The sequence below is a fragment of the Dreissena polymorpha genome, chromosome 13, assembly GCF_020536995.1.
Source record: "Dreissena polymorpha isolate Duluth1 chromosome 13, UMN_Dpol_1.0, whole genome shotgun sequence".
Lineage (NCBI taxonomy): Eukaryota > Metazoa > Mollusca > Bivalvia > Myida > Dreissenidae > Dreissena > Dreissena polymorpha.
In genome coordinates, this window is record NC_068367.1 from 36,754,594 (window position 1) to 36,767,336 (window position 12,743).

Consider the following 12,743-nt stretch of genomic DNA (forward strand, 5'->3'; position numbering starts at 1 on the left):
GTTTTTTTCCGATATGAAAGTTCTGTCTAGGTGAAAAGTGTCGTCCCTGTTAAAAAGCTGAATATGATTATCGAGAAGACGAACAAGTGGCATAAATATTTGCACTTTATCTGTGAGGTTTTTACTAAACCAAATTATTGATTAACCCTTTCCCACTCAGAGGCAAAGTGAAAATGGCTATGTGCAAACAGTATTAAACCAGAACAGCCTGCGAGTAACTGGCAGTCTGTTCAGGCTTTATGCTTTTTGCTGCTCATCAGTATCTGAGGCTTGGAAATGAAGCCTTTAAAATTTGAATCTAGTAAGAATGGTCTTAAATTAAATTTAACTTTCTAAGGGACCACAAATGCGTCAAAATACGTATCTATTTGGTAAAAAGGGTTAAATATTGTGTTAAGTGCTTGTACAAGCGCAGGAGGGAATCCCGTATATTTTAATTTTTTTATGCTCTATTATAGCATACCGGTATATATAAAAAAAATATAAAAAAATACGGAAATCCCTCCTGTGTGTACAAGGGATCAATTTATTTTTCTGATGAGATGCATTAATCATGTACATTGCTTTTGATGTAATAATTATTCTCTGTCATTTTCTTTATTTCAGTTTATATCAGGGACTCGAATGGATTACCAATAACTTGAAGAGACGATGATTTGAGGAAATTAGTATTATAATTGACTTACAGTAGTGGTTGTCGTACATGTTGGATGTGAAATCTTGATTTTGTTGAGCCTGTGGCACAGACTCAGGAATTTTTCATCACTGTGGCAGCAAAGGTCAGCTGATCGGACTCAGTGAAAAGGCAAGCATAAACAAGTTGCTGTTGGAAAGTTAATTTAGTTGCATGCTGCCTTTGAATCAAGGCTGCATTACACTCTTTGAGGTACCAAAACGAAATCATTGTGATTTTCTTTTTTTATAAGAATTGAAATGTCAGCTATGTTTTGATTGATGGCTATTTATAGTAAAAGTGTCATGAAAGATGCATGGCCTTGTAGATGAAGAATGGATCTGTACCAATGAGATATTTTAATAAAATATTTTATTTACCAGTATATGAAAAAATCAAGACCAGAGTTATACTAAGTTTTGCTTTTCAAACCTTTAAGTTCTGAAGTAGTCTAAATAAAGCCATTTGAAGAATATTTTATTTTTTGTTTTTATTGACAGATTAAATATAATTAAAATAGGATTTCTTGAAAATGTTTATTTATTAAAGTGGAAAGTGTTGTTTAAATGATGTTTAAACAGGGTGTTACATTTTTAGCTCTAAATACCAAATAGTGGAATGTCTGTTGGATGAAGCAATACAAATGTATTTTAAATTGTATTGTAGTATTTTTATGTTGAAGTTGTAAGTCTCATTGTCATTAAAATCACACCAATAATACATGTTACACAATTCTTGTGTCTGGAAGGTCCTGCAGTTATTGGGGGCTTTTTTAGTTTAAGCAGTATTGTTTTGTGTAAAAATGTATTGTTTTGAAGTCTTGAGTAAAATAATTCAAAAGTCTCGTGATTTTTTTTTATATGGTAGAGCAATAACATAGTGTTGTGAAGACTTATTTTCCTATCAAATTTAAATCTAAGTTGACTATATGCTTAAAAATAATTATATTTATTTAGATACACATGCGTACATGTGGTAGGCATTTTCTAGAAGGGACACAACTCACAATTGTATTGTTATGAAGTACAAGAGTTACCCCCCATTGTTGTTACATTTTATTGATGAAAATATATATTAATATTTTCCATGATATAATGTAATTTTATATGTCATTCTATGTCTTCGCCAATGGTGCTTTACTTTTCCATTTTCAACATGAAATGAAATACATAATGTGTGATTAATGCATATTCAATTAAGGTGGTTGCTAGTTACAGACAAAAGTAAATTAAATGACTAGTTTTTTTGTTTAAAATTTGGTGCCAGAAAAAAGGAAAAAGTATATACTGGGTCCCGAATGGGACCTTAAAATTCTCAATTGATGGTTTCCAAAAAAAAAGTTTTGGTCATCTCCCATTCAGCTCCATAAGTTGAACCTGAGTAAATGTAATATTGAAAACACTTATACTCAATTATTTTTTTTAGCAAAACAACAAGAACACTTATTTCCCAATTTAAGTCAAAACGCAACGATTTATCCCAATCCAAAGGGACCCGACCCCTTTCCCAAAATGGTGAAAAAAACACACTGATGACCTAAATGAGAAGTTAATCTTTAAGACAGAAATTATCTTGTGAGACAAGTTTTGAAGAATTATTGCCCTTTGTGGGTTTTACCACTATAAAATATATTGTCCCAAAATGTGTATCTCCTCTTAAATTTTTGAGTAGATTTTATTAAAACTTTAATAGCTGAATGACCTTATTGTGTAGATGATTGGAAGTTAATGATTGTTCATGGTGACAAGTTTTGGCAGAATAATGGCTCTTTTTAGTCTGTTTTTCCACACATGAATTGTAATCTTAGAATACTGTATTTTTAACTTCTCTTTAACTGCTTGACATGTTAAGCTCAAACTTCGCCAGATTTTTAGCTCGTCTGTTTTCGAATAAAACCCGAGGTATTGTCATAGCCAGCTCGTCGTCTGCCGTCCGCGTCTTGCTAAAATCTTGACATTTGGCACTAAAATCAAAGTGCTTCCACCTACAACTTTGAAACTTCATATATTAGATGCACCTTGATGAGTTCTACATGCCACACCCATTTTGGGTCACTAGGTCAAAGGTCAAGATCACTGTGACCTCTTAAAAAAAATCTGACAAACTTTCATTTATTGAAAACTGCACCCGCAGCCGAGCGTTGGCACCCGTTTTGCGGTGCTCTTGTTTAAAATATATTTTACTCATTTTTCCAATGTGTTACAGTCCGTTTACACAAATTTATTTGTTGTTTGTGCCCACTTTTGTGTGACTTGATATAAAAATCTGAATGTATAGAAGGTGATATTGCTGAAAGTGTTATAACTGCGTACATTTTAAGTACATGTTGACATCTGTGTTGTAGCCCTGTGAAAATGTGGAAAATGTTGGTGAATGAAACCTTAAACTTAAAAGCTTAAACGTTTTATTGCTAGGTTAGATTTATTTTACTAGTTATATTTGACTAAGTCACTTTTGAGTTGAGTGTTTTGACTTCGACTTTAAATCTTTTTCACATACATGTATAAACTGTATATTATAAAGAGAATATGAATTTAAAACATCAAACTGTCAAAGTGGTCTGTCTCTACATTTCGACCGAAACTTTATCTTAATCTTCATAGAACAGCCAATGAAAATACTCCTGTTTCACCATTATTTTTTTATGGGAAATGAAAGTGTTGTTTTTTTTCCTTTTTCAAGATTTTACTCACTGGCTGAGATTTTCAATAATTTATGGTAATAAATTCAGACACTGACATTAAAAATGGAATCATTTTATTAGTTTCTGTGTTAAAGGCTAATGTAATGTGGAGTCTTGCTATAAAAATATACTTAAATTTATCATATGTATTCAATTTGAATGTGTGATGAAATACAATAAATATACTGAAAGAGGTTAATATAAAACCTTGAATTATATTTTTCCATTGAAAAACAACCACAACATAATTTACTCACTAATTAAAATTCTTATTGGATTGATCATTAACAAAACTGTAACTGGGTTTGTAGTTTTTGTAGAACTTTTAGTTGTGCACACACTATGTAAAATCAATTTATGCCAGAGGTGTTTTGGCACGAAGCAAGTGCTATTCTGTCTTTAAATATTGCCAATATGAAAAGTAATGGACAGTTCTGTTTCAGTTTTCCTGCCACCTGTGCTCAATATTTCTTTGCCATGTTCACCAAATAATCTTCTTCATTATTCAGTTTAGTACTTCTTTATAAATTCATTCTTTCAGTATATTATATTGATATTTTTTATTTATAAAAATCTTAAATTGAAAACATTCTTATTTGTTTCACCAAAGGACCAGGTGTTCTTTTTCTGAATGACTGTTTCTTTGTGATATATAAATTACGTACATTTATTGTGTTTGGACCAGAATGTGTGGTGAAAATCCTGTAAAAAAAGTAGTAAAAATTTTACTTTAAATTCTCAATGATTTTGGCCAGTATGTTAATGTGCTTTTGTTATTATTATTCAGCCTTGTCCATTGTTTTGAACAAAATGACTCACATGGGAACATAATGATGAACGATAATAACTGTTTTTCTGTAATGTTTTTTTTTCTCATATAACAAGTATGTTTAAAAATATTTTTCCCTCAGTAAATAACTAACTGCGCATTTTAAGTGTAAGCTTCTTTTCCACTCATGTCAAAATATAATAGGATGCTTTTTCAGAGTTTTTATTTATACATGCCTTTTTCTTCCAGAATCATATACATGAGCTGCACTCTTGGAAAACCAGTCTTAATGCATGCACTCTGTGAAAACAAGTCTTAATGCATGCACTCTGGGAAAACCAGTCTAATTGCATGTGGGTGAAGTGTTGCCCCAGATTAGCTGGTGCAGTCCCCATAAGCTAATCAGAGACAATGCTTTCCACCTAGACAGGATTTTTGTTTACAAGAGACTTCCTTTAAATGAAAAATTCCATAAAAGTGCTTAAGTTTTGTCCCTTATTAGCCTGTGCGGAGTGCACAGTCATATCTGAGATACTGGGCACTACACTATGAAGCCCTGTTTTCCCAGAGCCTGGTTTATAGGCTGTTTTTGGAGAAAACCCGAGCTTTTGTCACAGCCAGCTCGTCCGCCGCCGACGTCCGCCGTAGGCGTCGTGCTAAAACCTTAACATTAGCTCTAAAATCAAAGTGCTTCCACCTACAACTTTGAAACTTCATATGTAGATGCACCTTGATGAGTTCTACAAGCCACACCCATTTTGGGGTAACTAGGTCAAAGGTCAAGGTCACTGTGACCTCTAATATCAAACTTTAACATAGGCTCTAAAATCAAAGTGCTTCAACCTACAACTTTGAAACTTCATATGTAGTTGCATCTTGATGAGTTCTACATGCCACACCCATGTTTGGGTCACTAGGTCAAAGGTCAAGGTCACTGACCTCTTATATAAAATTTTAACAAAAACCTTAACATTGCCTCTAAAATCAAAGTGCTTCCACCGACAACTTTGAAACTTTATATGTAGATGCACCTTGATGAGTTCTACACGCCACACCCATTTTGGGTCACTAGGTCAAAGGTCAAGGTCACTGTGACTTCTAAAAAAAATAAAAAATATTCTGACAAGCTTTCGCAGCCGAGCGTGGCACCCGTTATGCGGTGGCACCCGTTATGCGGTGCTCTTGTTTTTAATTGCTTCAATTGATTTGAAGATTTGTGCTAGTTAAAATGTTAAATGCACTTTTACTCACGGCATTCAAAGCAGGTGTTTCTAATTTAAAGTGCTTCATTGTATGCCCAGGATTTTGTGACTTAATGCTTTTACAATGTGTCTCATGTACAACAAACAGGTATGTGTTACAGAAAAATATGTGAAAGTTTTTTTAAATGTAATTTCTTTGTATTTAGCAAATATTTTAATTTATTGATATATATTTATGAAAACATTTATTCTGGTGGTTCACTTAACTTTTTGCCTAGGATTGTGTTCACCAATTTTTAGGATTGATGTTTTTATTTGTAATTATGATTGGATGGCAAGACAATGTAAAAAGAAAGTTGATTTTAAGAGTGTTGTGTTGTCAAAAATGTGAAGAGACATGAGTATTGTTAAACATGTGCTTATGATGATGTTTTGTTGACATGTTTTATAAAAAAGAAATGAACTAAATGTATATTTGTGAATAAAGTCAATAAACAAAGGAATTTTATTGTTAACGTTTTTTTATTTGACTATATTTAGTGGGTTATGTTATAGCTTTGAAAACTTCTTGTATGACAGCAAACAATTTGGGTGAATATTACTACATATTGTTAAAATTGTCTTACATTCATGATATTGATTAGTTAGGATATATATCGGCCGCCCTCTGTGAAATAGGGGCTTAATGCATGTGCGTTTAGTGTTGTCCCAGATTAGCCTAATCAGGGACGGCTCTTTCTGCTTTTATGGTATTTTTCGTTTTAAGATATTTTCGTCTTAGCAAAAATCAAAGTTAGGCGGAAAGTGTTTTCTTTGATTAGCCCATGTGGACTGCACAGGCTTATTAGGGACGACACTACGCACATGCATTAAACCCCCTTGTTACAGAGGGCGGCCCATTTACTTAAAATGGTTTTTTTTTTACTTAGCGTGTAGATCGTTTTTTAGCTCATCTATTTTTTGAAAATAAAATATGAGCTATTGTCATCACCTTGGCGTCGGCGTCCGGTTAAGTTTTGCGTTTAGGTCCACTTTTCTCATAAAGTATCAATGCTATTGCATTCAAACTTGGTACACTTACTAACTATCATGAGGGGACTAGGTATGCAAAGTTAGATAACTCTGGCTTGCATTTTGACAGAATTATGTGCCCTTTTTCTACTTACAAAATTTAAAATTTTGGTTAAGTTTTGTGTTTAGGTCCATTTTATTCCTTAAGTATCAAAGCTATTGCTTTCATACTTGCAACACTTACTAACTATCATAAGGGGACTGTGCAGGCAAAGTTATGTAACTCTGACTGGAATTTTTACAGAATTATGTGCCCTTTTTATACTTAGAAAATTGAAAATTTGGTTTAGTTTTGTGTTTAGGTCCACTTTTTTCCTAAAGTATCAAAGCTATTGCTTTTATACTTGCAACACTTACTAACTACGTATCGTAAGGGGACTGTGCAGGCAAAGTTATGTAACTCTGACAGGCATTTTGACGGAATAATGGGCCCTTTATACTTGAAAATTTGGTTAAGTTTTGTGTTTTGGTCCACTTTACCCCTAAAGTATCATAGATATTGCTTTCATACTTGGAACACTTGCAAACTATCATAAGGGGACAGTAAAGGATAAGTTGCATAACTCTGGTTGTCATTTTTACGGAATTATGGCCTTTTTTTACTTGGTAACTTTGAAAATATATGGTTACATTTTGTGTTTAGATCCACTTTACTTCTAAAGTATCAAGGCTATTACTTTTAAACTTCAAATACTTCCATGCTATCATGAGGGTACTGTACCTGGCAAGTTGAATTTTACCTTGACCTTTGAATGACCTTGACTCTCAAGGTCAAATTATTAAATTTTGCTAAAATTGCCATAACTTCTTTATTTATGATTAGATTTGATTGATACTTTGACAAAACAACTCTTACCTGACATACCACAATAGACTCCATCTAAACCATTTTAATTAAAAATTATCTAATAAATGACCACCACACCCTCACACTATACCCCCCCCCCCCCACCCACCCCCCAAAAAAATAACTTTTATGCCCCCGGTAGGGTGGCATAAAGCAGTTGAACTGTCCATCAGTATGTCAGTCAGTCTGTCCGTCGGTCGAAAAAAAACTTTAACATAGGCCATAACTTTTTCACTTTTGAAGATAGCAACTTGATATTTGGCATGCATGTGTATCATATGGAGCTGCACATTTTGAGTGGTCAAAGGTCAAGGTCATCCTTCAAGGTCAAAGGTCAAATTTATGGTGTCTGTCCGTCCGAAAATTTTAACATTGGCCATTACTTGTTCAATATTGAAGATAGCAACTTGATATTTGGCATGCATGTGTATCTCATGGAGCTGAACATTTTGAGTTGTGAAAGATGAAGGTCAAGGTTATCCTTCGAGGTCAAATGTCAAATATATGGCGTCTGTCCGTCCGAAAACTTTAACATTGGCCATAACTTTTTTAATATTGAAGATAGCAACTTGATATTTGGCATGCACATGTATCTCATGAAGCTGCACATTTTGAGTGGTTGAAGTTCAAGTTCAAGGTCATATTTCAAGGTAAAAAAATAAATAAAAAAATTCAAAGCGGCGTTCTCATGAAGCTGCACATTTTGAGTGGTGGAAGTTCAAGGTCAAGGTCATCCTTCAAGGTCAAGGTCATCCTTCAAGGTCAAAGTTAAAAAAAAAAATCAAAGCGGCGTTCTGATGAAGCTGCACATTTTGAATAGTGGAAGTTCAAGGTCAAGGTCATTCTTCAAGGTCAAGGTCATCCTTCAAGGTTAAAGGTCAAAAATCATATCTAAAAATTAAAAGCGGCGTTATCATGAAGCTGCACATTTTGAGTGGTGGAAGTTCAAGGTCAAGGTCATCTTTCAAGGTCAAGGTCATCATTCAAGGTCAAAGGTCAATTATTTATTTTTTAATTTCAAAGCTGTGTTATCATGAAGCTGCACATTTTGAGTGGTGGAAGTTCAAGGTCAAGGTCGTCCTTCAAGGTCAAGGTCATCCTTCAAGGTCAAAGGTCAAAAAAATTAATTCAAAGCGGTGTTCTCATAAAGCTGCACATTTTGAGTGGTGGAAGTTCAAGGTCAAGGTCATCCTTCAAGGTCAAAGGTAAAAAAAAAAAAAAAAAAAAAATTCAAAGCGGTGCAATAGGGGGCATTGTGTTTCTGACAAACACATCTCTTGTTTTTTTCAAACATGGTAAAAAAACACAAATATTTATTTTTATTATTTTATTTTTAAAATACAGTCCAACCATCCCACCCAAGAATCCCATCCCACCCAAGAATCCCACCCCCCCCCCCCCCCCCAAAAAAAAATTACTTTTTTTTGGCCTTTTTTTTGCAGTTTTGGAAGATAATGTAATAAATGACCACACCCCCACACTATACACCCCTCTCCTTTCCATCTCTCCCTCCTTTGTAATGGAAATTGAGATTGGTCCCTACACCTTTAAAAAGAAAAATAGATGAGCGGTCTGCACCCGCAAGGCGGTGCTCTTGTTTTACATGATATATTGATATAGAAGTTCCTTATTGACCTCAAGAATAGACTTAAACATGAAGATGAAAATCCAAATGAATGCAACTGCTAAGTAACAACTGTTTTATTTGTCTTAGCAAGTGTAAAGAATAGTTGAGCCTCGTTCTGGGAAAACTGGGCTTAATGCATGTTAGTCTGCACAGGCTAGTCACACTTTTTTCCTAAACTGGTTTAGAGGAGACTTCCTATAAATGAAAAATTCCATAAAAGCGTAAAGTGTTGTCCCTGATTAGCCTGCAAAATTGCACAGGCTACTCTTGGACAACACTACGCACATGCATTTAGCCCAGTTTTCCCAGTGCAAGGCTTATAAACAAAGCCTGATACTCCGCCAAGTAATAAACAAACTGAACCTGTATAATGCAAAGCTTTTAAGGGAAACCTTATGGTAGTTTCTCAAATTTATTATTATTTATATACCTGTAAATCTGCTTATTTTTCTTTTAACATTCAAATAAATGCCGTTAACGTTTACATATTACTAATATGTTAATAAGTGTTGCTTAAATTGATAATATAGAATTTTGCAAATGGAAAGCACGAGTTTATTTCAAGATTTCACTGGAAAGCATTATTTTATATCACGATTTCACTGGAAAGCATTATTTTATGTCAAAATTTCACTGGAAAGCATTATTTTATTTCGCAATTTCACTGAAGGGCAACTTGAGTACAGAATTCACTCAAGGGCTAGGGAATACCGGACCATGGGCCCCACAACATTGACATTTAAAGGTTAAATGCTAAAAGGTGATCCTAAAGACATAAATAGTGATATTCAAAGCTCTTATTTAATAATCACGTTGGTCAATAATTGGAGTCTGGAGAATTAGATTGAGAACTTGTGCAGCTATAGGGCCATAATATTCTACTTGGTAAATAAAAACTCCATAATTTGCCGCTTGCTCAAGCATAATGCTTCTAATTGCAGATCCATGATCGGGGCTAAAATGTCATCAAAGTAATTGTTCGAAATCCTATCCTGTTTGAAAACAATCTGCGAATCGCACCTCCATATTGACGACGTCTGTGTCCATTGTGTCACGAAATAAAGGCTTATTGAAAGATTCATAACAGAACATGGGCTGTTGACTTGATGATTATGTTTGATACTGCATCCATGTGGTTTCAGATTTCAGTCTAACCTGTGCTGTATGGCAGTCCTATGGGTTAGTATTGTACAGCGTCTCAAGTTTGAGTGGCTTTTTTTCCCTTGGCTGAAGAAATTACGCCTTTTAAAATGTGATCAATATATTTAATTAATTCATTATATTGTGGTCCTAAGTGCTACTACTGTGCAGCGATTCAAGTTTGAGTGGCTTTTTTCCACTTAGGTAATGAAATTACACCTGTTAAAATGTGATAAATTAATTTAAAAAATTAATAACATTTATTATTTTATATTTATATTTATAATGATTACAGTCAATATCTTATGGCAAAATGTGATCAATTTTATTGTTATTCATTGTTCAATAACTTTGTTGTGGAATCTGGCCACACAACTTTAAAGTTTTGAAGGTATACTTGCATTATACATTGATAATTTCAACAGTTGAATTCTATTTGCTTATTGTCCCCTACCGGTGAAACCGGAGGGGACTTCTGGTTTGTCTGTCTGTCACACTTTTCTGGATCCTGCGATAACTTAAAAAGTTCTTAATATTTTTTCACGAAACCTGAAACATGGATAGATGGCAATATGAAGATTATGCACGTCAATTCATTTTGTTCCTATGTCAAAAATTCTGGTTGCTAGGCAACAAATAAAAAATTCTGACAATGGTGGAGTTTCACCGGTAGGGGACCATATTGCATGACAATATTCTTGTTCTTTTTATTTTTAAGTTTTATAATGTTTAACTCTATGTTTTTATAATGCATATAATGCATCATGTTGTCAAAAACTGCTGGAGTACTTTGATAGGCCTGGCACTAAGATTGCATTCTGTAAATGTTAACTATTAGAGGTTGTAAATTATTACGTATCAGTTTTCATTCATTTTCAATATTTGTTTATATTCTCCAATATAGCTTAGTCAGTCTTCTAACCAATTGGCCTTATTTATGTGTATGGATTAAGGTTTATGTAGAATAAATTATTGTATTTCTTAGATTGAAAAACTGTTATTCCGCATTAATTCAATCTTAATATGATAAAATAAACAGGCAATTACAAATATTTGTTATTCATACACAAACTTGAAAGCGCTCCACCGTTGATTATACCAAACATTGATTGTTATTTTAATGAATCATTGATTCTGCTAATATTTAATTTTAAGTCTTATATCTTTTCTGTCTCATGTGACTTATACTTTTTTGGTTTGAAAATCAATAGTAATATTCTAATTATCAGTAAATATTTCTTTTAGTGTTATATGTAACCTATGCATGCTAAAAAAACACACAAACCAAATATACTGACTTTACAGTAAATAATGAAATATACTTTTAAAGGGATCTTTTTAATCAAACCCACTTAAAAATATATAATGTTTATTAAATTTTAAATAATGTTGGTAGATTTTATGATGGAGTCGAAATATAATGTACATAAAAGGCAGTGTATATTGGAATAAATTATAAATCTTAAATGACTTGACTAGTGTATCTGTAAGTAAATCTTGTGTATTTGTCATAATTTTAAGGAGATCTCTTGATATCATGTTATTATGAAACTTAATTTTGAAGTTTAACCATTTCAGAAAGAATAAAATTGTATCTGTCAGTGTGTATGTAATGGTCGTTTCTTACATATAATCATATAAAATCAAAATCAGTCAACTAAAACCTAATGATAACTTTCAAATTCATTTAAATATGAGCCACGTTCTGTGAAAAGGGGGTTTAATGCATGTGCATAAAGTGTCATCCCAGATTAGCCTGTGCAGTCAGCACAGGCTAATCAGGGACAACTCTTTCCACCTAAACTGGATTTTTGCTAGGAATAGACTTTCTTAAAATGAAAAATATTGTAAAAGCGGAAACTGTTGTCCCTGATTAGCCTGTGTCGTCTGCACAGGCTAATCTGGGACAACACTATGCACATGCATGAAACCCCCTTTTCTCAGAGCACGGCAAATTTATTTAGATACAAACTTAAGTTTCTACAAGTAATTTTGCTAAGACAAATCAACAACACTTTTGAGTTTGATGAACATTAGGAATTTAACCATTAAAGAGTGACTTGGGGGAATAATATTCAGGCAAAAGATGCAACAAAGATTAGTTGATTTTCCTAATAACAATTGTAAATTGCAAAACACATTTTTATTCTAATGGAGGTATATATTTTTCAGCCAGTTGCCAACAGAACCCATGAAATTATTCCTTCTCCACAGGTTGATTGGTTTAAAATCAAACTGTTTTTTAAGGATTTTTTTTGTCATTTACCTTTAGGTTAATGAATAAAATGTATCATCAAAAAACCAACCTAAAATTGGTCATGAAGAAACAATATTGCAAATATTCCTTTCAAAATTGTCAAACACGGACGTGCAAATATGTTTGCCAAAAATAATTGCCTATCCGCTTATTACAAGCAATCAATTATTAAAGCTTGGTCCAAAAGTTACTGTTATAATCATGTAAGCATTTTGCATCATTTAATAAATGTACAGCTTATGAAACATCTATGCAGCAAAATAACATTGGAGCTTTATTATATCTTGTAATAATTAGAACAATTTTGAAAATGTGCAAATATAATGTGTTGGACATTTTATATTTTATTGATGTGATATGCTTGTTCAAATCCACTTTCTCTTTCATTTCCAACAGACCAAAAACTCAAAATGTGGTTTGATCATTATTTTATGCATTCATTCTGAACGTTTGTACTGATTTTGCATGTTTACA

General features: G+C 33.1%; 1 protein-coding gene across 1 annotated transcript in view; it reads left to right on the forward strand.

Moving 5' to 3' along the window:
- The window catches only part of LOC127854882 (ADP-ribosylation factor-like protein 5B), a 32,631-nt gene extending 26,801 nt beyond the window's left edge, over positions 1-5,830 (forward strand). The window contains exon 6 of the mRNA XM_052389989.1: positions 607-5,830. Coding sequence (XP_052245949.1) covers positions 607-655 — 49 coding nt within the window. The 3' untranslated portion in view covers positions 656-5,830. The remainder of the gene's footprint in view (positions 1-606) is intronic.
- Positions 5,831-12,743: the final 6,913 nt, after the last annotated feature.